The sequence below is a fragment of the Phyllostomus discolor genome, chromosome 6 (genome assembly GCF_004126475.2).
Source record: "Phyllostomus discolor isolate MPI-MPIP mPhyDis1 chromosome 6, mPhyDis1.pri.v3, whole genome shotgun sequence".
Lineage (NCBI taxonomy): Eukaryota > Metazoa > Chordata > Mammalia > Chiroptera > Phyllostomidae > Phyllostomus > Phyllostomus discolor.
In genome coordinates, this window is record NC_040908.2 from 125,042,970 (window position 1) to 125,070,828 (window position 27,859).

Genomic DNA, 27,859 nt, shown 5'->3' on the forward strand with positions numbered 1-27,859 from the left:
ATTCTCAGTCCGAATGACTCGGTGCTGGTACCAGTGGCAGAACTGGGAAATCGAGGGGAGGCGCCCTCTCCGCAGGGACCACACACAGCAAGTGAGAATCCCTGCGCAGCGCCGCTCGCCCCAGCTTCCCTTCCCGAGTTAAACGCTGGGTGGACTTGGCAGTTAGCTATTCCAGGAATTTGAGCGCAAGTTTGGAGAGAGGTGACACCTAGGAGCCTCGGGTGGGAGTTCCACCTGCCACACTTTATCCGTCTGGGCCGGGGCCTGGGCCGGGACCCCGCAGTGGCTGGATCTAGGACACGGTCAGGGGCGGGTCCAGGGCCCGCGGAGCACGCTCCGCCTCCGCGGCGTTGTCAAGGTTCCCCGCCTCCGCGGCGAACAGCGGAGGGGGGCGGGGGGGGGCACGTAGGAAGAGGAAGGGGTGGAGCTACCTTGAGGCTAGTGGCGGAGCTGTCAGCCGACTGCAGCGGGACTAACCGGCTGCCCCTAGCGCTGTCCCAAGGGCTTTGAGGCCAGCCAAGGGCCTAGACTGGCAGGGCCGGGTCAGGAGACCAGACCGGGGTAGGAAGCCAGGCAATGCCGCGCCACGGAGTAAATCCCGGCCGGAGCCACCCCAGGTCCGGCAGGGACCAGCGATGGGACACATCCCTCGGAGCCCCCAGCCTGAGGCTCCTGTGGATGGCGCTGGCATTGGCTCTGCACGACTCCCTAGTCCTCTGGACTCCCGCAGGGGCCCACCCACTTCCCACCCAAGGCCTTTTCTCCAGTTTCGGCCGCGTAGTGCCCCAGCTCCAGGAAACCTTTGGGTGGTGGAACCTCACCTGCCCAGTTTGCAAAGGCCTGTTCACTGCCATCGACTTTGGACTGCAGGTGAGTGCTGAAGGGACTGTGGAGAAGCAGGCCAAAGGAGAGCGCCAGGGCCTGGTGTCCCAAAGAGCATCCCTCATGGGGAGAGTCTGGCATCCACAAGCCATTACTGAATTTGCTCTCCTTTTGGGACACCCGTGGCTGTTTGCCACCACTACCTATATTGTGACCTTGTAAAGTAAGGAAAGGGTGCAAATTATATGCTGAGCACTGTGCTAGCCATTTTATACAGTTTAAATCAAGGCTGTGAGCCTGTCTCATTACAGCTGTTATCTCCATTTTACAAATGAATAGAGTCCCACAGGGGTGAAGTCACTTGTCCAAGGCCAGACACTGGCCAGGGGAGAGACAGGGACTCCCACCCTGGTGTGCCTTTGCCTCGCACTTGGCATCTCCAGCCCTGAGCACCACGCCTGGTACTATCCACTCAAAAGGAACTTGAATTAAGACATATCCAGGGGCGTGGGACTATATGGGGCTGTCTTAACCCTTGATAGTGTTATGTGAGCACTTGTTGTTAGGTGAGCGTTGTAAGGCTCCCCAGGTAGACAGGGCCCTGTCCCAGTGTGTGTCCCCAAACCCTGGAGTTTGTCATTGTGCCCAGCCCAAACTTCAGGGCATGCTGCAGACTCTGCCTGAGGAAGCTAGCTCAGGAAGCAAAGGCCTGAGCTACCACTGGCCACGGAACTGAAGAGGAGTGCTGGCCTGGTGCTGCCTGAGTTTCAGGGCAATCACTGTGGGAGGTGGGGGTTGGGGGGCTCTGAGTTCAGCCCAGGCCCAGTAGGGATATGAAGGCCCAAAAGGTGGTAGCCAGCAGTTGGCCTAGCCTCTGTGCTCTGTCTCTGACCTCTCACTGCTGGGTTTTCCCACCACAGAATGAGGTCAATGTGGCCCGGGTAGGTTCCCTGGCCATCAAGCTGTGCAAGCTGCTGAAGATAGCACCACCCGCTGTGTGCGAGTCAGCTGTCCACCTCTTTGAAGATGACATGGTAGAGGTGTGGAGACGCTCAGTACTGAGCCCATCTGAGGCCTGTGGCCTGCTCCTGGGCTCCACCTGTGGGAATTGGGACATTTTCTCATCTTGGAACATCTCTTTGCCACCTGTGCCAAAGCCATCCCCCAAGCCACCCAATCCTCCAGCCCCAGGTGCCCCTGTCAGCCGGGTCCTCTTCCTCACTGACCTGCACTGGGATCGGGACTACCTGGAGGGCACAGACCCTGACTGTGAGGACCCACTATGTTGCCGCCGGGGTTCTGGCCTACCACCCTCCTCCCGCCCGGGTGCTGGATACTGGGGAGAGTACAGCAAGTGTGACCTGCCCCTGCGGACTCTGGAGAGCCTGTTGAGCGGGCTGGGCCCCGCTGGCCCTTTTGATATGGTGTATTGGACAGGAGACATTCCTGCACATAATGTCTGGCACCAGTCTCGTCAGGACCAGCTGCAGGCCCTGACCACTGTGACAGCCCTTGTGAAGAAGTACTTGGGGCCAGTGCCTGTGTATCCTGCTGTGGGCAACCATGAAAGCACACCGGTCAACAGCTTCCCTCCCCCCTTCATAGAGGGCAACCGCTCTTCTCTCTGGCTCTATGAGGCGATGGCCAAGGCATGGGAGCCCTGGCTGCCTGCTGAAGCCCTTCACACACTCAGGTACTTGAGGTCCTTGGGAAAATAGGAACAGAAAAGAAAGGTGGATGAAAGTGAAGGGAGCAGGAAACCTGGGCATTATCTCTGACTGCTCTAGTGGGAGTCCTCCCCTCTCCTCCCTGGCCCTCCCTAATCTGACTCCACCTTCCACTTCTGCTCTTATCTCCAACCATCCTCCTTCCCAGGGCTGGCAGCATACCCTCTCCATGCCAGTCTCAGCTGGCCCTCGGTAGAACACCTTCCCCTCCTGTTTAATGTCCCACCTTTGCCCAACCTAGCCAAGCCCATGTCATCTTTCCTGAGTGGCCTTTGCTTCCCAGTGTAGCTCACTTTTCTCTCTACCCTGAACTCCTAGAGCCCTTAGCCCTCTGAACCACTCATCAAGCCACTTGGGCCCTATCATCATGCTGTTTGGTCTTGAGCTAGAATGTGAGCTCCTTGAGGGTAGAGGTAACATTCTGTATGCCTCTGCCCTCCATCCAGATGTCTAGCATAGGACTGGGCAAGCAGGCGCAGGATTATGAATGAGTGTTGACCCCTCGTGTTCACTTTGTTTCAGAATTGGGGGGTTCTATGCCCTTTCCCCATACCCCGGCCTCCGCCTCATCTCTCTCAATATGAATTTTTGTTCCCGTGAGAACTTCTGGCTCTTGATCAACTCCACAGATCCCGCTGGACAGCTCCAGTGGCTGGTGGGGGAGCTTCAGGCTGCTGAGGATCGAGGAGACAAGGTGAGGAAGAGTAGGGAGCATGGTGGTGTAGGTGGCCTGGCTCTTGCCAGCAGACTCCTGTCTGGAGCTGGAGCACCTGTGAGCAGAGAAGCTTCCAACAACGGTCTTCTCTGGGGGTTCAGCTCAAGGTGCCCCTTGGAAGTCCTTTTGTTCACTCCCCTTCTCTCTGGCCAGGAGTACCAGCCAGTATAGAAGAGATGAGTACCAAATATGTTGGCCAGGGCTGTCTGAACGCCTCCTTGCTCTGATAACTGTCCTTATCTCTCCCCAAAGGTGCACATAATTGGCCACATCCCCCCAGGGCACTGCCTGAAGACCTGGAGCTGGAATTATTACCGAATTGTAGCCAGGTAGGAGGGAGATGGGGATAGGGGGATGAAGAGTCTGATGACTCAAATTCCCTTGAGCCTGTCAACATCCCTGCTGCCCATACTGGTGGGGAGGCTACTTATTTGAATGGGATGAAAAAGAAGGCATCGCATCCTCCTCCCTAAAACCTTCTGAATACGATTCCTGTCTTCTGGCTAGGTACGAGAACACCTTGGCTGGTCAATTCTTTGGCCATACCCACGTAGATGAATTTGAAGTCTTCTATGATGAGGAAACCCTGAGCCGGCCGCTATCTGTAGCCTTCCTGGCACCCAGCGCCACCACTTACATCAGCCTTAATCCTGGTGAGTGACGCTGAGGGCAGTTACTGAAATAGGGGAAATTGGTAAATTAAAGGGGCAGGGTCAGAGCCTAGGCCAGCAAGGGACTGGACGTGAGGCCCCTCCCTTCTATTGCTCCTTCCATCCTCAGCCAGCCCCTCCCTCCTTGCAGGTTACCGGGTCTACCAAATAGATGGCAACTACCCAGGGAGCTCTCACGTGGTCCTAGATCACGAGACCTACATTCTGAACCTGAGGCAGGCTAATCAGCCCGGAGCCACTCCACACTGGCATCTCCTGTACAGGGCTCGAGAAACCTACGGGATGCCCAATGCGCTGCCTGCCACCTGGCACGACCTGGTATACCGCATGCGGGGAGACACACAGCTATTCCAGACCTTCTGGTTTCTCTACCATAAGGGCCACCCGCCCTCCGAGCCCTGCGGCACACCCTGCCGCCTCGCTACTCTGTGCGCCCAGCTCTCTGCCCGCTCCGACAGCCCTGCTCTGTGCCGCCACCTGTTGTCAAATGTGAGCGCCTCTGAGGTCCGGAGCCTGCGGCCACGCCCACCACTCTGCTAGCACCCCGTTGGGAGAATGTGTGTCTTAGGAAGGGAGCAAAACCCCCAAAGGGCCGCTGTGGGAAGCACATCAACAGTGAAGAGTCTATCCTGGGCCCCAAGTACACGGAGGAGACAGCACCTTCTTTTCTAGAGCTGGGTTGGCAAGACATGAAGGAGGGTTGTGGCTCTGCCTGTGGTGGGGCTGCTGTCCTTTCCCTGACATGGAGCAGAGGTCTCCGTTCGCACTGCCCCCGGGGAAAACAGACGGAGATACTGCCCCAGGCCTGTGCTGGCCAGCCAAGAACATTATACTGCTGCTGCTGCCTGCCTGACTGCCAGGCTGTTAAAATAAAGATAAGAGACTTGGACTCCAGATCCTCTCCCTCTGTGACTGTCCCAATTTCTTCTCTCAAGGCAGACAGGGCAAAGCACCTGGGGAACACGATCCTAACGGAGGGATCAGGGTGATGGGGGTGATGGTGTGGTGCGGACACAGGCAGTCACACAGTTCAGCAGGGCAGACAGACTTTATTAGTGATATCAGTACAGCAGAGGTGCCATGGGGCAGGGGGGAGGGGATCCACGTCTGGGCTGGTCCCCTCCTGTCCCTGCTGGACCCCACAAAGATGGGGCCTGGCTTCGAAGAATTCCTTCTGCTCCACCTGAAATGGGGGGGGTGGGGGGGCGGGCGGGGGGAGACGGGGCCAGGGACTGGCCTTGCTTTCTGTTGCTCCTGTCATCAAGCCAGTACTGTCATTTCCTCCAAGGGATTAGAGGTCTTCCTCTCCAGCCCCTAGGCAGGGAACCCAGCTACTGAGGAGGGGCAGTTTGGGAGGGGAGCGGGGCTGAGGCCTAAGAATAGCCTCTAGGGCCCCTCCCTGCCCTATAGCCTTGAGTTCCCTGGGGCCCAGTGCAAGCAGGTGGAGAGAGAACTGAGGGCTTCAGGGGGTATGGGCCCCCAGGCGTTTGGGCTTGAGGGAGCCCCACAGCGACTGAACACCCCTACGGACAGTCCACCCTACACGGCGGGCAACGGACTCAGCAGGGGGTGCAGGGAGGCAGGATGTGGAGGCCTGGGAGCGGGCATCCAGACACTTCTGGTAGCGGAGCTGTAGAGAGATGGGGGGGCAGTCATTCTCCAGCCTGCCCACCTGGGGTCAGTGTCACCACCCCACCACCCCACCCACTTACCATGCATGCAGCCTGCACAGCTTCTGAGAGGCTGGCAGCATTAGGCTCGCACCAGAACATGTGGCAGCAGAAGGAGGCTGGGCCAGCAGCCATGATGAATGCAAACGTGTGGACATCTCTGCCCACCGCTAAGAAGGAGAGGAAACGTACCCGACACTCTCCCAGCACCGCCTCTGTCTGGAGGGAGGAAACCCAGTTGGTAAGGAACAGCCAGACTCTGTTCTGTTGGGCACATCCATCTTATTGGTGACTCTTGCCCTCACCCCCCAGTCTCCCCTTCATGGCAAAACACTGCCATGCCTTCTTCTGTCACACCAGGTCTTTACCTGCTGATGCAAGATGGTGAGGGTGGCAGGGGCCACACTGACGTGACTTGGCGTCCACTGTTCACGGCTACTGGAGGACAGGACAGACTCCAGGGCCCCGTTTATTATGTCTACCCCTAGAAGATATGGACACAAACATGGCACCACTGGAAGTGGGGAGTGGACACCCCTAATCTACCCCAGACTTTCCAGCTCTGCCCAGTCAAACCCAGGGCCTTTGCTCCATTCCTACTTCATCCACCCACAGCCCTCCCCTCCCCCGCTCCCCCCAATCTCCTGTGCTACACAGGTTTCCCTTCCTTGGTACTTTTCTCTTTGGCTTCAGAGATTTGCCACTTTTCTGGTTTCTTCCATCTTGCATCCTAACCTTGGTTTTCTTCACCAATTCTGCCTCTTCTTCCAGTGGCCTAAACAAATTGACCCTTCGCTCCTCCCCCACAACAAAGCTCTGACCTCCCCACATTTCACTCGTCCACTTTTAGACCTTGTGCTTCACATAACAACTCCCAAACCAACTCCTCAGGCCAGTCCTTGCCTGCGATCCAACCTTTGCTTTTTTTAAGATACCCATTTGAGGAAATGTTTACTCTTGGGTCACAGTGTGTTAAATCATTAAGTGCCTTACAACAATCTCACCGTAGATTCTCTTATCATAGTTTTATAGATAAGGATGCTTATAGAAATCAGGTAATAAACCTTAGGTACACGGAGGAATGGGGATCTGATCGCAGGCAGTCTGCTTCCAGAGCCTGGGCTCCTAGCCAGCCTTTCCCCGCCTCTTCTCCACATTCCTAGTTTCCAGAACTAGAAAAGCTGTCAAAATCTTAGTTGCCACCTTAGTTTCTGTACAGATAAATCTAACTTATCTATATAGAAATTATAGATAATTCCTATAATGTGCTCAAAGACCAAGGAAACCAAGGACCTGGCTTTTAGATTGATTAACTTTCCCTTGAAACACAATGGTTTCCTCCACTTCCATTTGCGCTCAGCGGAGAACCCAGGGAGCAGCACACGGCATGGCGGAGGCACGGGTTCCAGGTCCTGCACCACCCAGGACTGACTGGGTGACCTCGGTATCTTTGCCCTTCCAGCGAAGAGCTAAGAGTGAACACCAGCACAAAAGCCCACACCTCAGTGGTCCCCTCCTGGGCCCTCTTGCCCCTGGCAGTGCTTGCAGGCTCTGACTAGAAGCAGACCACGTGGACTCCTTTTGGCCAGAGGACAAATATCCTCGAAAGTCCTCCCCCACATTGGCCTTGCTCATCTTACCTCTGGCTGGATCAAGGCCAAACTCCCAAGCATGCAAGTCCTCTAAAAACTGGCCTCATCTGAGCTGTCAAGCCTCATACTTTACTGCTCCTGGAGCTTCAAATGACTTATGGAGCATTTATTAACATCTCATCTTGGCAAATACCCTGCAAGGCAGGTGGGGAATACAAACTGAGAGAAGAGGATGCCCTCGAGGGACACAGACTGTCACTGAGGGATAAGCGTCTGTCTGGAGTGCACCTTACCTTACCCCCTCGACTGTCTGAGAAACTCCCAATTCAAATCCTCCAGGGCTCACCCAGGCCCTACCTGGGAAGCCTTCCCACCGCAAGACAGAGAGAGGATGTTCTGGGTCAACTCTTAGCAAAACATCTTGTAATTCAACTGGCCATCTCCAGGACAAAAACCAAGTTTCGTTCATCTCTGTGTTGCCAATCCTAGCACGGGGTTTATCTACCAAAGGGCTTCCAGACACGTGACCAAGTCACCCTCAAGGCAACTTGTGCCTATGCACCTGAACTGGCAGAACCAAGTAACCTGGGAGTCCACAGAAGGGTATCAATGCAAGTAGGAGTGGTGGGCCAGGTCAGACTGCAGAGAGCTGTGATGGTTATGACATTGAGGACAGTCGATAGATAGAAAGTCTCAAAGATCATGAGCTGTGGATGAGACATCAAAGTCAAACTGCTTAAGAAGCAGATGGAGCTGTGAGGGTGGGGCCTGGCCTCACAGTGTGGGATCAGCCAGGAGGCGGTGGGAAGAAGTGGAAGAACAGGACCTGGAAAAAGCCTGAGCTGGCAACAACTCAGGACTGAAACCTGCTCCCTAACTCCGAGCCCCACACTCCCTACCCTCCTTATCCTTCTGTTCATTTTTTTCTTTCTATCGGTTATTGCCTTCCAGGATACCACACAACTTATTTTATAATCTGTCTCTCCTGGCTAGTGTGTCAGCTACCTGAAGGCAAGAATCTTTGTTGGTTTTGTTCATTAACATATACCAAGAACCTAGAATACTGGCTGGCACAAACCAGGCAGTCAGTAGTTGTTTGTTGAGTAAATGAATATTGCAGCTTTAGCAGGAGCCAGTGTTAAACCCCTGGAGGTTAAAAAGGGAGCAGACAGCCCTGGTGGGGTAGCTCAGTTTCTTAGAGCACCCTCTCACTACACCAAGGTTGCAGGTTCCATCTCTTGCCGGGGCACATATAAGAATTAACCAGTAAGTGTATACATCAGTGGAACAGCAAATCAATGTTTCTCTCTCTCTCTCTCTCTCTCTCTCTCTCTCTCTCTCTCAAATTGATAAATTTAAAAAAGAAGAAAAGGGAGAGCACAATATAAAGCAAGAAGTGAGCTTAGAGCCTACAAGTGTGGAAGAACTGGCTTCATCACAGCAGACCCACTGGGCTGACGGGCAACAGAGGGGTTGCAGACAGATGATTAAATGTAGTGAGAACCTATATAAGGTGGCAGATGAATCTGGGAGTAGGGGTAATAGCTGGAAGAGGCAACAAGGGTTTCAAAGCTGAAGGTGGGAAGGAGAAGGAAATGAGAGCGAAGGTGTAGGGGTCAGCCAAGGCTCCTTCCTGCTCCCTCCGCATACTTCTCTCACCTCCAGCTGCCCGTCTGTAGCAGTCCCATTGGATCCAACTGAAATAGCCACTCCTCTGCAAATTCAGCCTTCCTTTGCACTCCAGCTCAATCCCTACCCTTTCTAAGAAGGGTTCACTCAGTACATGTTAAGATGCTGGTCATTAGAGTCAGCATGGTTTCAGGGGAAAAGGAAAGAACTAAAGATGGCCAGGGTTGGAGTCCTAGGACTACCATCCCCTGACTATGTCACCTAAGGCAAGTCTCATTTGCTTGTTTAACCATTCACCAAACATTGTTGAGGTCTTCCTAAGTGCCTTTTGACATGGCACCCAACCACTTCTTGAAACAGTCTTTTTTCTTCTGAACTTTCCTTCTGCTCTCACTATCCTTGGCAGTTTCACCCCCTTCCACCATCCATTAAATGTTGGAGAGCCTCAAGGCTAGGCCTAGGCTCATTTCCCTTTTCACAGCAGGCTACCCACTTTCCAGGGTCAGTTTCCTCCACACTCATAGCCTTGATTACCTCTATAACCCAATGATGCCCACAGTTGTATCTCTGACCCAGACTTCTCCTCTGAATCCAGCTGCCTACTTGAATTTGCCACTCAGCTTCCCCAAGCTACCTCAGATTCTGCATGTTTTATTTACTTATTTATTCATTCATCCATCCATCCATCCATTCATTCATTCCAGAGACAGAAGAAGGGCTGGGGCAGGGGTGGGGTAGAGTGCACACATTGATCAGTTGCCTCCTGTATGGGGACTGAACCTGTAACCTAGGCATGTGCCCTGACCAGGAATTGAACCATGACCTTTTGGTTTAAGGGACAATGCTTCAGCCAACTGAGCCACACCAGCCAGGGCTCAAACTCTGCATGTTTAAAATTGAACTCACAATTGACAACCCAAAACTGGCTGCTTCCAGTCTACCTTTACAGAATGGCACTGCTCTCCACTCAGTTCAAAAGCCAAAACGCCAGGAGTCACCCTTAATGCCTCTGTCCCTCACCCCACAGTCATCAATCACCAAGGCTTATTGATTACAATTGTCTAAATGGGTCTCTGTCTCTCTCTCTCTCTTTTTTGGTCACCTGTCTAAATATCTCTTGAATCAACACACCCTTTCATTTCTATCAGAGTCCAAGAATCTCTCTGTACTACTACTAGTAGTGGCCACCACTACTGCAAGATCCTCCTGGGTTCTCTACATCCACTTCCACCTACCAAACATTCTCCTTGGTACAGTATAGCCAAAGTAAGCTTTACAAAATTCAAATCTGATTATGCCGAGAGCTCTCCTAAAAACTCTTCCAGAGCTCCTTGCTGCTCTTGGGATGAAGAACAAACCATTAACATGGCCTGAAGATTCCACGCGGTCTGACCACTGCTCAGCTCCCAGCCGCAGCTGGCACTGCTCTCCCCCTCTCAGTGCCTCTGAAGTGCCAAAGCATCGTCTGCTCTGGGTCACCCCACATGCTCTTCGTTATGACTGGAACAATCTTCTCCTACCTGACTCCTCCCTCCCACATTACCACATTAGTTCCTCTTCATTTTTGATCTCAGTTCAAATGTCACTTTTCTCAAGTAACTCGTTTCTGACTCCCTGGACTAAATGAGGTTTCTCTGTTACATAGTTTCATAGCACCCTGCTATTTTCTTCCAATGAATAACTTAATGTATAATTATACATTTATTTGTGCGATTTGACTAGTTCCTGTTCTTTTCTACTGTAACCTTCATGAAAGCAGGAATATGGCCACTGTTCTCCCAAGACCTGGCACATGGTAGGCTTCGTAGGTATTTGCTAAGTGAATAAACAAATAAATAACAGGTGCTGTGAATGCACTGGAAATATAAATCAGATAGTCTCTACCTTCAGTTTTCATATCTATAAAATGGGAATTATAATCACAACCTCGTAGGGTCTTCAAGAATTAAATGACATAATACATAAAGAAGCACTTTACAAGCAATAAAGCATGTGACAATTATGCTCACCGCTTCTTCTGTAAATGCTCACAGTCCGTACTTGGTGCTGTAATACCAAATCCCACTCCCAGCTGCTGCCTGGTGTCTCTGATCATCTAAGACCTGCCTCCCAATGTAATCAAAGCTTTGCTGCAGGAATCAGGAATGGGTCTCCCTATGTGCCTGGTTCACTGGTTCACTTGTTCACACTCCGTAAAGGTATGTCAATTGCCATGATACGCAGGACACAGAGTGCAGCTGGGACAGAGGTACGGGAGGTGGGATGCATTTTGAAGGACAGGGTGACATCAAGCATGAGGAAAGTCTGGTAAAAGAGGCACTGGGAGGCAGAGGGTGGGAGCAGAGCTTCGGGATCAAGGTGGTGGTGCCTGAGTGAAGGAGAACATACATACCAACAGGTTTAGCAACAGGAACATTCCCCAGATAATAGACTTGGAACTTTTGCACCAACTCATTCTTAGGCGCTGGGAATTCCACTGTGGGGAAGAAGAGGTCAATCTTGCTCACCCCCAGTCCCCACCACCAGGGTATGAGTTAGACATTCCAGCCAAGGCCCTACCTCCACCCTTTCCCCCTTCCTCCCTTTAACCAAAGTCCTTCCACTCGTCTCTTTTTAGGTCACTCCACCTTTGCCAACAAAGCTGAGCTGGACGTGGAGGGGTTGTGACACTGACCTTGGAAAGGGACGTCTACAAGTTTAGAGTGGTCCAGGGAGAGTCCATTTACCAAACAGCGGGCATTGCGCCGTTCAGCCATGATCTGATGAAGGGAGGAGAGGAAGAAAGAAATGAAGGAGGGTCTGTTAGGGCTTCCTTGGCCTGGAGCCCCCCACCACCACTCAGTGACCCCACCCCCACCCTTGTAGAGCAAATCCAGGGAGCAGACGGGGTCGTGCCTTAGAGCAGATCTCATGCAGGCTGGTGGCGATGTTCTTGGCAGGTGCCTCACAGCGAAACACGTGGCACTTGAGCATCTGGGTCAGCTTATCACGAGCTACGTAGGCAAAGTCCCTGTTGATGGAGGGGCACCTCAGTGTCTCCCAGTGCCATCCAGTGCTGAGCCTCGTTCCCACCACACCCACACCCTGCTCCAGGGCTTCTGCCCTCAGAGGGTGTCCTGTGGGTACTGCCTCTGGCTGGAGGATAGACAGGCAAGCATGTCGAGGTGGGGGAGAATGGGCGAGCACAGCGGGCAGGAAGGGGCAGGGAAGAACAGAGGAACCAGGGTGCTCTGAGGCATTGGGTCCAGGTGTGGGAGGAAGGAGGAGGTAAACAGGCACAGTACCTCTCTCTGGGTCCGGCAGCACAAGAGAGGCAAAGAAGAGAGTCAGGGAGGAGGGCCCACTCTGGCTGCTGGATGAGCCCCCACCCTAGGGCCCCAGGCTCTGCGCCCACCTTCCACTGTCCCGCCCGACGCCCCACACGCGAATGCTGACGATGGGCTGGGCGTGCAGCAGGGCCTGACTCTGTGGCTCCACCAGCTTTAGTGTCTCATCCTCCAGCTGCAGCAGCAGATCCTTTCCCTGCAGGCCCAGGAAGCAGGCACGCATTGGTGCCCCAGCTGAGAAGGTGGCTGAGCTCTGCCACCTCCAGCTCAGAGGAGATCAGTCACATGTCTGGGACCCTTGCTTGGGTGTCAGATCACCCACCCTGCAGGCTGCACTTGAATAGAGATCATACCTGTCATCACTTCCTCCTTTTATCCTCCCCATTCTCGTGAGATAACCATCTCCCAAGGTCCCACCCAGGGGTCACATATCCATCCCACAGGACTGTCACTTGGGGTAGGTCAATACCTCCCTCCCTCAGCCCCTGCCTGGGCAGCTCAGCTCTCTCATCTCTCACACTTTCTTTCCTTCACTTCTCCACCGCACCACACCCCGCACTGCACCCCACCAGCTGGGGCCCTCACCTCCCCCCAGCCCCCAGACATGGGGTCGTGCAGATTGTTTTTGTGGTAGCAGAGCTGACGGATGCAGTTGTTGACAGCCACACTGCTGCGTCCAGGGGCCAGCTCCTCCTCGGTCATCTCCACCCAGCCAAGGGAGCGCACAGCAAAACACTACCAGACACAGAAGAGGGGGTGGGAGGTAGAGGGTCTGAGTTGCAACTGGAGGAGTGTCAAAACAGGACACAGGGGGCTTTGCTGAGACCAGAGGAGTCTGACTCAGAACGTGGTGAGTGGGTGTTCTAAGCTAAGACTGAGAAGCACCCCAAACAGCGTACAGTTGGCAGGAGGGGTGATGGTCTCAGAGGAGACCCCTGCTAGTACAAGGAAGCATCTGAGCCAAGCTTGGAAGGGCCCCCTGTCAGGCCACTGGTTGCATTAAAAACTGAAGGGCCTGCAGCTCAGACACCGGGGTCTGTGCTGAGACTGTAAGAGCTCCTAACTGAGGACCGGGGGAGCTATAAAGAGACCAGAGATGGCCCCCAGGACATGACACAAGGGGCTCTCCTGCACACAGAGGGGCCCCAGCCTGAGGCATGGGTGATGGTCTTGCACAAACCTTGGTCCCTGGGTTGGCATTCCTTTGGGACAGCTTCTCCTCCTCTTGGGGCAATGGCTCTGGGCTGGAGGCATATGGTAACACTTGGTACAGGAGCTCTGTCAAGGCCCCTTCCAAATAGACTCATCCCACTGCCAGTCCACTGCACTAAGCCTTCCCCCTCACCTGAGGCTCTGAGCCGGGAAGGGAAGTGTCCCCTCCTCAGGGTCTTTCAATCCCAAATCCATTGGTGCTTCCTCACTCGGTTCATCCTTGGGAAGAGAGAGGAGTCAGGGCCAAAATCATGCCCCTTCTGCAGCCCTCCCATTGTGAAACAGGTACCCCCACTCACCTTCCAAAATTCTCCATCCTCATAGCCTTCTCTGTGGGCAAAGCCTGTCCAGGTGAGCTAGGAGGGGGGAAGAGGGGGGTGAGCAGCTCACCTTGTTCCAGCAACACCACCCCTGCACCCCAGTGAAAATGCAACAGGCCTGTGAGCCTTACCTGGGACTCCTCTCGGGGGCTGCTCCCCTGGGAGGGGGAGGCCCTGCCAGGGGGCTCCCACTGGGTGGTCCCTGTCGGGATGTGCCAGTAGTAAGTCCCTGAGGTGTCCTGAACTCTCATCCATCCAGCCGGCAAGTCGGAATCCGTCTCGAAGGCGTTAGGGTTCCAGAAGGAATCTGCAAGGTGGAGGCTTGGTGAGAGTCTGCCCACCCAAAAAGCAGACAGCGGGGGTTTATGCCCAGTCCCCTCCCTAAGACCCCATGGTGGAGGAGGGGTGGAGGAAGGGCTCCAGTACAAAATGCTTCCTGATTCCTCCTGGAGCCCACAGTCTGGAGTCACCACACAGGCAGCCACCAGCAGGGAACATGGCTCAGGCCTCCTCCTGGGCCCTGCTCCTGGCTGATGTGGCCACACGCAGGGAAGGAGGAAGGCAGAGAGAAGGGAGGGAGGTTAGATGACCCCAAATGACCTTATTTCACACATATCTGTATCTCAGGTGCACACCATTACCAGCTTCTGCACACACATGTACATAGACACACAAACCCTACCACACACCTTTGCACCCACCACAAACACAATGGTATGTGCACACAGAAAATGGGCAGACACACACACATCAACTCCAGCCATACACTAATGCAGACACCATTCACAGAGGTGTGTGCACACACAGCTATATATACCAATGCTGGCCACACACACAATGACCTCTAACACATGTGCAGGTACCATATAGTGAGTGCACACACAGACACACGACATACAGCAACCTCTGCCAGTGTGTGCAGATACCACAGACACTCACACCCTGACCCTTAAGATGCAAGCCAACGTTTTGTGCACATGGAGCACCTGTGACATACATCCCTCCTCCTCCAGCCGACACCACTCCAGCCCTACAGTCCGGCTCCTGCCTCTTCTGCCTCTGCCCTCCCTGCCAGCCCCAACCCCCATCATGCCCAACCCCGAGCCATCCCTCACCTGGGCTGCTGTCCTGCAGGATGATGGCCAGGAAAAAGTCCTGGGAGAACATGGCGCTTGTTCCCAGCCCCTCCTGCCTCCACCCTCCCTCCTCACAGCCCCTCCAGCCCAGCCAGCTGGGCTCACAGCCTGGTGCTGGGCTGCAGAGAAAAGCTCATCCCACCCCCTTCTCACCAGGGCAGAGCGCCTGCCAGGCAAGATCCTCCTCCGCCTGGAGCTCACTAGGGAGGGGCCAGGACCACCATGGGAGGATACCTCCTTGGGGTGAGGAGGGAGGGTGCTCCTGAGACCCCAGCCCTTCCTACTCACATCTCTTCTTTCTAATCCTGGCTCCCCTCCCCCAATCCCAAATCTCCATGCCACCGTACCCCACAGTGGTCACATCAGTGCCACAATCAAGCCCTGTCTTAGGGACACAGGGAGGCTCAGCCCCTTGGGAAATAGCCCAGCCACCTGGGGCCCTGCAAGCCTGGAGCTCTCAGCACAATCAGGGTGTGGCTTCAAGGCTCTCAGGGCTGCCTCCCCTCTGCAGAACTTGCCCAACAGTCTGAGTCTGAGATTGGGCCTTGAGGTTCTGGACCCCAGCAAGCTTGGGGCTGGGCTTGGGGCTTCCCAGTACCAACCCCCTCACCTGCCGGGGACCAGCTAGGCTGCAGCGTCTCCTCGGCAACCGCAGCACTAGGGCCGGCTGGGAGCGCCCAGACTGCTGACGTGCTTCGCGTTACCAGGGAAACCAGGAATCCTGACTGGTCCAAGCGGCAGCACTGAGGGACAAGCAGTCCCCAGACCCAGGCTGCTGAGCAACCAGGCACAGAGGGGCTGGGAGTGGGCGTGGTTACATCAAGGTGGCTGCACACCTGAGGTGAGTTATTTGGGCAGGCGCCTCACCTCAAAACCAGGAGGGGCAGTTCCTGCCTATCCAGCCTTCTAGACAGCCATAACTACCTCTTCTCACCCACCCTCCCCTTACCTCAGGCCCTAAGGAACTGAAATGCCTGCTCTTCCCCAGATACCTTCCATTGCCTTCTGGGCTCAACTGCCAAACCTTCTGAAACATCAGCACCTAGGGCAGCTGTGCCCTCCACAGCCACACTCTTCTTTATGAAGGTCATACACCTCTCAAATCTGAGGACCAGTTCACCATCTTCTGCCTGAGTCACACACACCAATCCATCTGCCATCCCTATCAGCCCGTACCCTCCTGCTTTAAAGAGCTTCTTCCTTCCGATCTGGCCTGGAGGGGCCACTCTCCTGCCCTGACCATCTGGGAGGCCCTTCTGGAGCTTGGCACATCTCCTCCAAGCACTACCTACCTCCAAGCCACTACCATAACCCAGACTACTAATATTTCCTACCTGGATCATTGTGACAGCTTCACAGTGGTCTCCCTCTAGTCTAGTCTCCTCCAATCTGGGCTGCACATCACAGTCCAGATGATTGTTCTGAAATGCTCAACTAATGTAGTCACTCTCCAGTTTAATACTCTTGTCATCTCCGTGCCTTCAGGATGGAGTCCAAATCCCCCTGCAGAGTTTGGGTGCCTCTAACCTGCCTCTCAGCCTATTTCTGACCATCCTCACACCCCTTCTCTCTCTCCCTGCTTGGGGCATGCCCGTCATCCTCTCCAAGCCCAGCTTCCCTCCCCGCTGGCTATTACCAACTCCCCTTTCAGGCATCAGTGTAAAGGTCACTTCTCTAAACTAACCCACCTGACTGCCGCCAAGCACAAACACAGGCAGAGTCAGGTGCCCCACCTGCACCTCCCCCACCCCTGAGTGCATCATGCTGGTTCTAACTGCCTGTGTACTTCTGACTCCCCACTAGACTAGGAGTGCCATGAGGGCAGTAACACCTGTCCCCTGTAGTATGCGTTTCCAGCCCTTAGGACAAGACCTGGCACAGAGTATGGACCCCATACAGGTAGTCAAGTTCGTTCATTCATTCATTCATTCATTCATGCACTTACGCATTCAGTCAACAATTTTGTGGAGATCTTAAAGTGGGAAGAATGAAATAATTTTTGGCCTTGGCTGGTGTGGCTCAGTGGATTGAGTGCCAACCTGCGAATCAAAGGGTCTCCAGTTTGATTCCCAGTCAGGGCACATGCCTGGGTTATAGGCCAGGTCCCCATTTAGGGGCATGGAAGAGGCAACCAAATAATGTTTCTCTTCCTCTCTTTCTCTCTCCCTTTTCCTCTCTCTAAAAGTAAATAAATAAAATATTTAAAAATATATTTTAAAAAATAATAATTTTTGCCCAATTCTAGCCCATTCCTACAGAGTCGAGACCTATTGTGTTGTCTTCATGATTATGGTAACAGAACCACAAAAGAGTGAGCCCTTCCTTAGGCCGGCCCCACACCACTACCCTCAATTTCCACAGCCTCCAAGGTCACTGCCCACGCCTGCCGTACCCTTCTCAGGTCTCCAGCAGTTCTACCCTCCTGCTCCCAGAAGGTTCACAGGTGTGGCACCACAGCAGCCATCCCAGGAGCCCCTGAACAACCAGGTCCTCCATTATTTGGTCTCTGACTCACACCCCTCAGGCAGAGGTTGCAGACCAGCAACCTGCAGACTGGTGAAATCCTCAGATCGATTGTGTATGGCTTACAAGGTGCTTTTAAAAAACGGAATTGATTAACATTTAGAAATTGGGACAGTTCACACGCATATCTAGTTTTCAGTTTCCCTTGAAAAGTTACACCAACTGGCTCCATTGAGACTACATTTTCCCAAGTCTAGCCCTGTAAGTAACAAACTGGACTGGAAGAGCAGCTGTTCCCTTTAAAGGGGTCCAGGCAATGACCACCGAAGGCGACTAGCATCACAAAAAGAGAGACAATCAGACTTGGCCTTTGATGGAAGGACTCAGTATCACCTATAATGTGATCTTGAAAAAACAAAATGCAAAACTCTCAAATCTGAATCTGATCAAGGCTCTCGAACTCACTACCAATTTACAGGAAATTCAGGGGAAGGGGAACACGTTCAACACCACTACAGGGGGAGAATGTGCAAATCTGACCATGGAAAACCAGGGCAAAAACCACAGTGGCTTCAAATAAAAAACAACTACAAGCAAAAATAAAAACAGAGATGGAGGGATAACATAGAGATCAAAAGAAACTTTAAGAGTCATATCAACCAGCAAAAGGTCAGGACCTATTTGCATATTGATTCAAACAATAAAACCTTTTTAAAGGGTAGGGAAGGACATTTATTAGACAACTGGGAAAATGTAAACGCTGCCTGAACATATGATGATATTAAGGACTTACTGTTAAATTATTATAGACATGATAATGGTATTATGAATTTTTTAAGAGTTTTATCTTGACCATACCAGTGTGGCTGTTGGTTGGGCATCACCTCACAGACTGAAATGTCACCGGTTCAATTCCCAGTTGGAGTACATGCCTGGGTTGCGGGTTCTGTCCCCAGTCAGGGCACATGAGGAAGACAACGGATCGCCTCGATGTTTCTCTCCCTCTCTTTCTCCTCCCTCCCTTCCCCTTCTTTAAAATTAAAAAAAAAATTAATTTAAAGAGTTTTACCTCTTAGAAATGTTTGGGCAAACATTTATGAATAAGGATATTTGCTTTAAAATGACCTAGGCTAGGGTCCCAGAGTAGGTGGGGGTACAGGTGTGTCAAGATTAGGCAGGTGTTGCTAATCATTGAAACTGGGTAATAGATAAATAAGGTTCATTATTCTCTCTACTTCTGTATATGTTTAAAAGTATCTACATCCCTGGCTGGCGTAGCTCAGTGGATTGAGCGTGGACTTCGAACCAAAGCATCGTAGGTTCGATTCCCAGTCAGGGCACATGCCTGGGTTGCAGGCCAGGTCCCCAGTAGGGGCCATGTGAGAGGCAACCACACATTGATTCTGTCTCCCTCTTTCTCCCTCCCTTCCCCCTCTCTAAAAATAAATATATAAAATCTTTAAAAAATAAAAAAAAGTGTCTGCAAAAAGAGTGTTGAAAGGGGACAGTATGCTGCCCTCAGCTCATCTGAACCACATGTTTCCTGCAAAGGCTCCACAGTTTGGGGTCTGGCTATGGTGCTTGCCACCTGGTGTCGGGGAGTCTTTCCTAATCTCCTAATCTTTCTTTACATCCGCATCAACCAAACGCCCAGCTTGTGGCCACAGCCCATTGTCTCTCCCCTGTGCTCTCGACCCTGTCCACACCTCTACGAAATATTAGCAAATGTGGAGGCTCAACTTATTTAAAAGGGACATATTTAATGATCAATCCTTGGAGTCTGAATATTTATTCTTCTGCCCTGGACCTCACAAAGAAGCATGTGTTTATTGTTCCTTTTTTCCTAACTTTTGTATCAATATCCTATTCCTGATACAAAGGATTCAAAACAGGATCCTTGTAATGCCTAACATGTTGCACACAACACTCCCCCATCTTTCCAAATAGGCCTCTGTGGGGAGGTGCTGCTGCTCCCTCTAGACCTGGCCTGTTAAAATCTGGCCCAAGGTGTCTTGGTTCGTTCGTCCTGCTGTGTGCAATAGCAGGCTAACACGGGCCCATAGCTCAGGTCTGGACACAGACCTGGTTTGGATCTCAGTTCCACTCTGATCTAAGACTCTCTGTGATTTTGGGAAATCTCTCCAGGCCTCTTTTTTGCCATCCATAATATGGGCATAATAATGGTATCTACTTCACAGCACTGTGAAGATTAATTACGATAGTTCCGAGCACGAGCCAGTACCTAGTAAATGCCCCATAAACAGACCTACCCCGCTGTCCATCAGGGTATGCATGATGATGGAATGATCAACTTTTTCGAGTACTCTCTGAAGGCAGAAATGGTTTCCTCCAGGGAACCCTGGGCATAGCCTGCTGAGGACACGTGCTCTGTGGCTCCCGCCCAGACTGGCCCTGGCCTCTGAATGGAGAAGCCTGCCCTCTGCCCTCTCACCCTCCCACATTCCCCATGTCAACCTCCACAAGGTACCTGTGTCCTCCGGGGAGCCATAGGAGGGGCTGCCCTGGGATAAGGTAGCCCAGCTTGAGTCCTCGTCACTGGCTGCACTGTTCCGCATGCCAAACAGGAGGCTGGCACTCTTGCTGTGCTCCCGAGGGCCATCTGCAAGAGCCTGGGGTCCAGGAGGCACCTCCACACTCTCCAGAGGCTCAGGCAGCCCTGGGGGAGAAGATAAGTCCTCCTCTTCCTCCTCGTCCTCTTCCTCATCATCTTCTTCGGCCTCCCCTGCTGCCTTCTCCTCTCCCTCATCTGGTCCCTGATCTTGGGTGCTGATGATCAAGCCGGGTCCTCGAAGCCCTCGGTTGGCTGCATTGTGGGCAGAAAGCTCCAGCTCAGAGTACAGGTGCATCAGGCCTTTGGGGCCCAAGGGTGCCATCTCAGGCTCCTGACTGGCCTCCTCTGCCAGGGTCAAGGTCACATTTCGGTTCTGGTCACGGTGGGCCGTGGCAGCCCGCCGGAGCTGGTTCTGGCCCTCCTTTAGCCACTTGGCATTGGCAGGGCCTGGCTCAGGCCCACCACCCTCCCCCATGGCGCTGCGCAAGTCTTTGGGTCCCACGGCCGTGGCCTGCAGCTTGGCGTTGAGCAGCTGGTTGTGGGCAGCGTGCAGGGGTAGGGGTAAGCTCAGGGCAGGGCCTCCGTGGCTGTTAGCATTAATGGCCGACTGGCTCAGTGAAGATGGAACAGACATGGCCTTGGAAGATGCTGCAGGGCAGGGGGTAGGGGCTGGGGAGAAAGGGAAGACCATGTTTAGCCCCCAGGTCAGGATAGCAGCACTCCTGCCTCTGCCCCAGGGCTGCACCCGCACCTCCCCATCTCCCTTACACTCAGTAGGCCAGCACACACCGCTCCATGTCCTGCGAGCTATTTTCACATAAGCATGACTGAGCTTAACTCCTGTCCCCCATCACCACTATCCCTATCTCAGGCCAGGCCCAGATCCACAGTCCACCTCATCCCCAAATCCCTAGCCCAGAGCTTCCTAGGAGAGCATAACCAACCCCTGCTTTTCCCTCAGTCCCAACAACAGAGCCTTCACACAATGGCTCTCTATGCATCCCCACCCCCAGCTCATCCGACTAGAGCTTACTGTGCCAGGGACACGGCTGACGTGGGCCTGGCTCATGTGTTCCAGACACTGGACAATGACTGCCCCCTTCCTCCTGCCACACCGCTATCCATAGTCCCACCACTGAGCTCCTCTGGCTGGGCTCAACCAGCCCCACACACCCACCCCCGACTAGGGACTGTGAGGACAGGAAAGAGCTGCAGACCCACCCCTCAGGACAGGGCCCTGGGAAGGCAGGTCACAAAGGAAGGGCCTTGGCTGGCTCCAGTCCATGGCTCCTTTGGCCAGCTGAAGCTATGCTTTGATGATTGTTTCTACAAAGCATCTCACCTCGGGCACCAGTCACTATTCCAGCCACTAAATTAACCCCAGCCTGGGTCACAGCAGGAGCCTTTGACCTAGACCCTCCAATCCTTCAGGCCTTTGCCCAAATGTCACCTTCTCATTGAGACCTTCCTAAATACCCTTTTAAAAGTACAGGGCACTATGCCCCCCTCAGCAATCCCCAAATATTTTCTAGCACTGAGTACCATCTGAAAACCTATTATTATTACTACTACTATTATTATTGCTTTTTAAAAATTATTGTCTCCTCATGACAATAATTTCCATTCCATGCGGTGAGGATTTTGTCTTTTTTTTTCAGTGCAGTATTCCTAGAGCTTAACACAGTCCTGGCACAGAAAAGGACCTCAATAATTAGTTGCTGAATCAACATGGGAACATGTCCTCCCATCTCCTCCAGGCCCCGTTTCAGCATCACCTCTGCCACCTCCTCTGCCAGTTTCAGAAAACATACTTTGATCATGTTACTGTGTCTCAGCCAGTGTCCAGGGTGCCCCAACCAAACTCCACCTGCCCTTCAGTTGAGGGGACCTCTTCCTCCACAGTTGACGGTCCACCCATCCTGTCCCCTCGAACCCCCTCCTCCCTCCTCACAAGCCCTTCTCGAATCACCTTGTCCACCTACCTGTCCTTCCAGCCCCATCGCTGAGTGACCCCACACTCAAGCCCCCATTCCATCCTCCCTGACCTTCCACTATTGGGCTGTTCTCCTTCCATGACCCCCACTATAAAGTGCTTGCTCACTGGACTCTCACTGGCCCCCCACATCACAGGTCACGCTCCCTGATCGACCCCTTCCCAATTCTCTCTCAGCCCCTACCGTGTTACCCTCCCCTTTCCTGATACTATCACTCAGATTCTCTCTTACTACTTGACCCCTCCCCCAACACAACTCTCCCTCACTGACTGCCCCCCGAAACACCCACCTTTCTCTCTGACTCCCACTGTACAGTTATTTATCCTGAATTTCTCATCTGAGAGCTCTCGGTCTCCCCGTTCACACTAGGAAGTTGTTTCACTCCCTGACCCTCTGCCCCAGTTCTCTCTGCTGCCTCATAGTAGTGCTGAGCTCCGAGCACAGGTTCCAGTGAGGTGTTTTAGGCTGCAAAGCAAGGCTCTGCCGCCTCTCAGGTGTGGTGGTCCTGCAGCAGGAGCCATAGCTCACCTTTCTCTCCCTTCTAGCTCCTCAGACTCCAGCACAATGCTATGCACACATCTGTGAACTAAAGGAAAAAGGCTTCTGTCTGCCTCACATGTAACTGCTGGTCTGCTCAGCATGGCCCCACCTGGGCAATGAGAAAAATCATGGTCACTAGCACAAGTGAGAAAAATAAACAGCTCTGCCTCTACCCAAAATCACAGTAGTCTTCCAAAAATGGAAACCAGACTGTGTAATTCCCTGGTTCGAAAAATTGGATGGCTCACTGCTGCCTTTAAGATAATATCTGCGCTCATTAGCAGGACACCAATGGCCTCATGAGCCAAAACTGGTGACCTCTTGGACCTCGTCCTTCTCCCTGACTCCTTCACACCTGACACTCCAGCCACATGGAGTATGGTGGATTCTAGAACATGTCACACTCTCACAGCCCTGGCTCTATGTTTGCCTATGTTTAGAATTCTATCTCCCTTCATGAGAACCTCTGCTTCATGTTTCAAAACTTGGCTCAGTGGTCACAGCTGCTAAGCAATAAGTCTTTCCTGTTCAGTCCTTTCTCCTTGATTTCAAGTGACCATTCCCTCCTTTGTGTCTCATGACACCCAGGACTACATCCTATCAGAACTTCACATTCCCACCAACAATGGGAGTGCTTTATGCACCTGCCACAGAGCAGGCCCTCAGTGTGGACGGAAGGGGGAATGCATGGGACAGAGGGGGTGAGAGGAACAAGGATGCTCAAAACTCACTGGGAAGAGACACTAAGACAGGCTTGTGTAGCCTCATGGGCTGTAGATGGGCAATGGGGTGCAGAGAGGGTGCTGGAGAATGATAAAGGGTCCCTGAGAAGAAAGTAAGATGGGCCTGGGGTAACAGACAGGTGTGGGCTGAGATCTAGGGGGAAAAAGAGTGAGGATGTTGGCTTTAGTGGACAATCTTGCTCTTATGCTGTTCAAGAGCGGCACCTTCATGAGTTTCAGGAAGCAGAAGACCCAGGACTCTGTCAAGCTCATGACAAGCCCTTCCCTGAAGCAGTGGTGTATGGAGCCAGGCCTTGCAGAGGTCAGGCTGGAACCCACCTCCTTAGCACTTGGAAGTACGTTCTGGAAGGACACGCATACTGTGAGGCTGGGACAGTGAAGAGCCAGGCTGGCTTCAGGGCAGCCCTGTTCATCTCTGGTCACCAGGGCAGAAAGTCTTGGGGGAGCAATGGGTAAGTTCTGAGGTAATGGTGACCACACTGCCTTTGAGATCAAAGGGTGACCAGCTGGCCAGTATCTTCAGAAGGCACACAATCCTACCTCTTCCCTCTCACTGGGGCTATCCGTACCTGGAGCCCCTCAAAGGAGGGAAAGAGCCAAATGGATTCTGGCTCAAGGCAGGGAGCTGAGCAGGGAATTCAGGGCAGAAACTAAGAGTGGCCACTAAGCCTGAAAAAGCTGATATCAGACCACAGTGGAGGGGGAAATCCTGCTCAAGGTCAAGGGTCTCCTAACCTGGCAGCTTACTATAAGCCAGGCACTGTGCATGGCATGGGGAAGAGTGATGAATCGTAAAGAAATGGTTTCTCCCCAGTGGAACTCAGTTTAGTGATGAAATAGTCATTGAACAACTCATACAATTCATTGTCACGCCAGTGTCTAGAGTGGCACCTGAAACACTCCCTATTTGTTGAATAAATGATTGACTATTATGGTGGGGGAGAAACAGAGTGCCATAGGATCCTGAAGCTTACTCTAGCCTAGACATCAGCAAAGACCTTCCTAGGAAGGGCCTTTTTAGCCAAGACATAACAGAACTCTCCTTTGACCACCCCCTACATTCCCCACCCTCTCAGAGGATAACCACCCACTCCTAATCCACAGGGAAAATGGAGGCCATCAGTCGAGAATGTCCTCAAATGTGCAAACTTGCTGACTTCAGGACCTATCCTTTTCTCTCTTTCCTAACACCAACTGCTTCACCTACCACTTGGGTCCCTCCGTTCATGCCTTTCCAAGAATTTTATACCATTGTTTATGCATTTCCTTTTCTATATAATCAACCTCTCCTCAATGGAATCCACTATCTTCCAACTTAAAAACCATCTTTTTTTTGTCCCAACACCCCTCCTCCAGGGCCACTTGCTGCTCTTTCCCTTCCACACATCCCCCTCCCCCACCCACCATTTCCTCACCTCACACTCACTTCTCAACAACCCTTTCCAATCCTGCCTCCATTTCCAATACACATCTGTAGCAGTTCTAACCCAGGTCAGCATGATCCCTATGTCATTAATCCAATAGACACTCACAGTTCTCATCTGGGTTGGACTCCCTGCACATTTGATACTATGAATTTCTTATCCAGCTTTCATCCATGGCTTCCACATGCTACACCTCTTGGTTTTCTTCCTACACTCTAGTTTTTGTCTGGTGGCTTCTTAGACTTGTTTCCTGGCTCATCTCCCTCTACCAGCTGGAATTTCTCATGGCTTGTTCTTGTGCCCTTTTGTCTTTCTCACCTGCTATTTGATGTAGGTATTCATTCATGCCCACAGCTTTAGTTACCACCTGTACACGAATGACTTCCAAATTTATACCTCCATCAGACCCCTCATCTGAGCTCCAGACATGTACATTTCTTTCTATCCACCATCTCCACTTGGATGTCTCAAAGGGATCTCAAACTAACGTATCCATTCATGTTTCCTTTGCCTACCTCTAACGGGTCCTCTTTCAGGATCCTGGCTTGTGGAACGATATGATCAAACATCCTATTGTACAAACCAGAAGTAAGGGTACCATTCTTGACAATTCCATCTCCCTTACTCCCCATATTCAATCCATCCCCAAATACAGACAATTTTATCTCTGAAAACATTTCTAGATTTGATCTACTCTCCATATCCACTACCATCAATAATCTGCATCAAGAACAAAGACTTTAAGACCAAAATTTGTAACATGGTCTCAATTGTCCTGCTCAATCTGGTCCCTGCCTTCCTCTCCAGCCTTGGCACTCTGCTCTCCAGCCTCACTGGCCTTCTTTGATTCCTCAAAAACATCATGTTTTCTCCTTCCACAAGGTGTTTACATGTGACTTTCCCTTATGCTTAGAATCTCCTTTCCCTACCCTCAGCCTAACTCTTACTCAGCCTTTACATCTCATTTCAAATGTCATGTTTTCAGAGAAGCCTTCCTTGACCCACTCTCCCTACCCACAAGACCAATTTAGCTTGTGCTCTTGTGTGTTCCCGAGACACCACTCACCTTTTCTTAATGGGATTTATTACATCTGCAATTTTATTCTTATCAAATCCCTCTACCACCAAATTGTCAACTCCATGGGACAAGGACCCAGTCTATTCTGCTCATAATTATGTCTTCAGTTCCTAACACAGTGCCTGGTATATATTAAGTACTCAAAGAACATTTGTTGAATGAATAAATGATCAGATAGATACGTTTTTGAAAAGTATCACACTGTGTTGAGAGTAGTTAAAGGGAGGTATGCTATCAGAGCAGTCAATGAAAAAAAAGGTTGCAGCCTAGATTAAGTTCGGTAGCAGTGGAGATGGAGGGAAATGAATGGATTTGAAAAATATTTAGGTAGTGTATGTGACAGAGCCTGGGGACATCAGATGTGGAGGGTGAGGGAGTAGAGGTTAATCTAGAATGTTGCCCAGGATTCTGGCCTGGGTAACTAATTAAGAAGTAGACATTTCTGAGAGTTAAACAAACAACAGACTTGGAAGAAGGGTAGAGGGGGGATGTAGGGAAGATAATCAGGGTGCATCTGTAGGTTTGGAATTTCTGTCAGACTTCCAAGGGGATATTGTGAGGGCAGTTAGATATTGAATCTGCAGTTCAGGAAAGGGGTATATAAATGTGGGGGTCATCAGCATGTGTTTGTGAAGCCTTGGGAGAATACCCAAGGAGAAAGTGCAGAATGACAGGAGAGTGAAGGACAGAACTAAGAGCCTCACCAACATCTAAAGGAAGAAGAAAGAGCTAGCAAATGAGATTAAGAAGGAACAGACAATGCCCGAAGAGAAACTAGGAAAATGCTTCAAGGAGAGTTGACACACGCCACTAAACACTGTGAAAAGGTAAAGGAGGAGAACAGGAAAGTGTCCATTGGAGTTGGCCACATGGCAGCCTCCGATGACCTTGGCTTAAGCATGGGTGTGAGAGACAGAGGACCCAACCAAGCCCTTTTAAGAATGAATGGGAAGTGAGGAAATGAACATAGCCAGTGTAGACAAGATTTGGGCTTTGAAGAGTGGAGAGAGCTGAACTATGCCAGAGGGTCTGGGAGTGCAAAAATACAAACAGGCAGATTCAAGACGTAGTGGGCAAAACCTCTCAACTGGCGGTGGGAAAACGGATCCTAATGAGTGCTTCTGTGAGTGCTAGGCCTCCTGGCTGAGCTGGGGACACAGTCGGCCCCAGGGCACACTTCTCAGTCGCTAAGGGCGACAGAATGCGGCTTGACAAATTCCAGGCCTAGGACCTGCAGGAAAACCTGCAGCCTCTGCCTACCTCACCCTATGTCCCCTTCCCAGCCCTTGACCTCCCCTCCCCCCATTCGCCATCCCCCCCATAGCTGCTGGCTTCCCGTCCCCCATATCGCCCCCTATTCATCCCGGAGAGGCAGGAGGTAAAGGTCAGGGAGGGACGACTTGAGGACCTAGGTGGAGTCTACAAGGGGAGTATAGGAGATGGTGGGAATGTGCACGGTGAAAGGACCACCCGCGGGGATGGGGCCTGGCCGGGGGATCCTGGCCGCAGAGGAAAAGGGGTTGCAGGGTCCGCGGGCCGCTGGGGGTTGAAATCTGGCTGCCGGGGCTGGGCCCGGGCCGGGGCAGCTCCTACCTGCGAGGGGAGGCCCCAGGCCCAGGTGGCGGAGGTGGCTCAGGCTGCGGGGCTGCGGCTCCGCGGCACCTTCTCCATCACAACATCCCCCGCCCAGGAGTGCGCGGGCCGCGGGCCGCGCGCGGATCCGCGGGAGCGCGCTCAGACAGGGGAGGGGGGCGCCATCTTGCGCCGGGCGCGCGAACGCCAGCTCCTCTGGGCGGTCCGGGCCAGGGCGTCCGGGAGGCCCCACCCAACGCGACCCTCCGGCTCCAGTGAGCCCAAGGCCCAATCCACTCTCCAGCCTCTCTCCCCGCGCGCGGTTCCGGAGTTTCGAAGCGCAGCTCCCGCCTCTGCTGCTCCGACCCTTACCCACCCCGGCGCCGCCCTCCACCCCGGGGCCAGGGACTCATTCCGGCGTGGCCGAGGGCCCTGTCCTGCACCCCCGCCAGCCACGCACCCACCGGGTTGGAGGGAGGCTATGAAGAGGCAGCCTGCTCCGCCCTTGCGACAGGCGGCACTCCCGCCGTCCTGGTGGACAGCCGAAGAGGACTCAGCGCTGGCGATAATAATAGCTCCTACTTATTGACCGCTTACACTGTGCCAGGCTCAGTGTTTTTAAAGCCCTTGCGTACGTGAATCCTCGCGTCAGT

The 27,859-nt window shown here is 52.7% G+C and overlaps 2 protein-coding genes across 9 annotated transcripts; one reads left to right on the forward strand and one right to left on the reverse strand.

The window, feature by feature from the left end:
* Positions 1-388: 388 nt before the first annotated feature.
* On the forward strand, positions 389-4,827 carry SMPD1 (sphingomyelin phosphodiesterase 1). The gene is made up of 6 exons (XM_028517101.2): positions 389-870; positions 1,743-2,515; positions 3,072-3,243; positions 3,517-3,593; positions 3,772-3,917; positions 4,066-4,827. Exons 1-6 carry the CDS (start codon positions 577-579, stop codon positions 4,473-4,475), a joined length of 1,872 nt encoding a protein of 623 aa, XP_028372902.1. The 5' UTR covers positions 389-576; the 3' UTR covers positions 4,476-4,827.
* A 137-nt stretch (positions 4,828-4,964) lies between these two features.
* On the reverse strand, positions 4,965-27,792 carry APBB1 (amyloid beta precursor protein binding family B member 1). Of its 8 annotated transcripts, none has more exons than XM_028517097.2 (15): positions 27,671-27,792; positions 19,772-20,524; positions 13,816-13,991; positions 13,664-13,720; positions 13,498-13,583; positions 13,333-13,396; positions 12,738-12,887; positions 12,221-12,348; positions 12,111-12,116; positions 11,722-11,836; positions 11,501-11,585; positions 11,219-11,302; positions 5,974-6,089; positions 5,648-5,824; positions 4,965-5,565 (listed from the first exon to the last, which is right to left on the reverse strand). In XM_028517097.2, the coding sequence occupies exons 2-15, from the start codon at positions 20,487-20,489 to the stop codon at positions 5,398-5,400; spliced, it is 2,130 nt and encodes a 709-aa protein (XP_028372898.1). In that variant the 5' UTR covers positions 20,490-20,524; positions 27,671-27,792; the 3' UTR covers positions 4,965-5,397. The 8 variants fall into 8 exon arrangements, with proteins under 8 accessions (XP_028372898.1, XP_028372895.1, XP_035886061.1 ...); XM_028517094.2 differs by lacking the exon at positions 27,671-27,792 and adding an exon at positions 27,228-27,489; XM_036030168.1 differs by lacking the exon at positions 27,671-27,792 and adding an exon at positions 27,228-27,309 and having other exon boundaries at positions 19,772-20,503.
* Positions 27,793-27,859: the final 67 nt, after the last annotated feature.

Excerpts from the sequence above, each read along its gene's own strand:
- SMPD1 (XM_028517101.2), top strand. The coding sequence starts at position 577 with ATGCCGCGCCACGGAGTAAATCCCGGCCGGAGCCACCCCAGGTCCGGC. Across the intron at positions 871-1,742 it reads CCATCGACTTTGGACTGCAG|AATGAGGTCAATGTGGCCCG; the intron begins GTGAGTGCTGAA and ends TTCCCACCACAG. Across the intron at positions 3,244-3,516 it reads CTGAGGATCGAGGAGACAAG|GTGCACATAATTGGCCACAT; the intron begins GTGAGGAAGAGT and ends CTCTCCCCAAAG.
- APBB1 (XM_028517097.2), bottom strand. The coding sequence starts at position 20,489 with ATGTCTGTTCCATCTTCACTGAGCCAGTCGGCCATTAATGCTAACAGC. Across the intron at positions 13,721-13,815 it reads GCCCCCGAGAGGAGTCCCAG|CTCACCTGGACAGGCTTTGC; the intron begins GTAAGGCTCACA and ends CCCCCCTCCTAG. Across the intron at positions 5,566-5,647 it reads CTGTGCAGGCTGCATGCATG|CTCCGCTACCAGAAGTGTCT; the intron begins GTAAGTGGGTGG and ends ATCTCTCTACAG.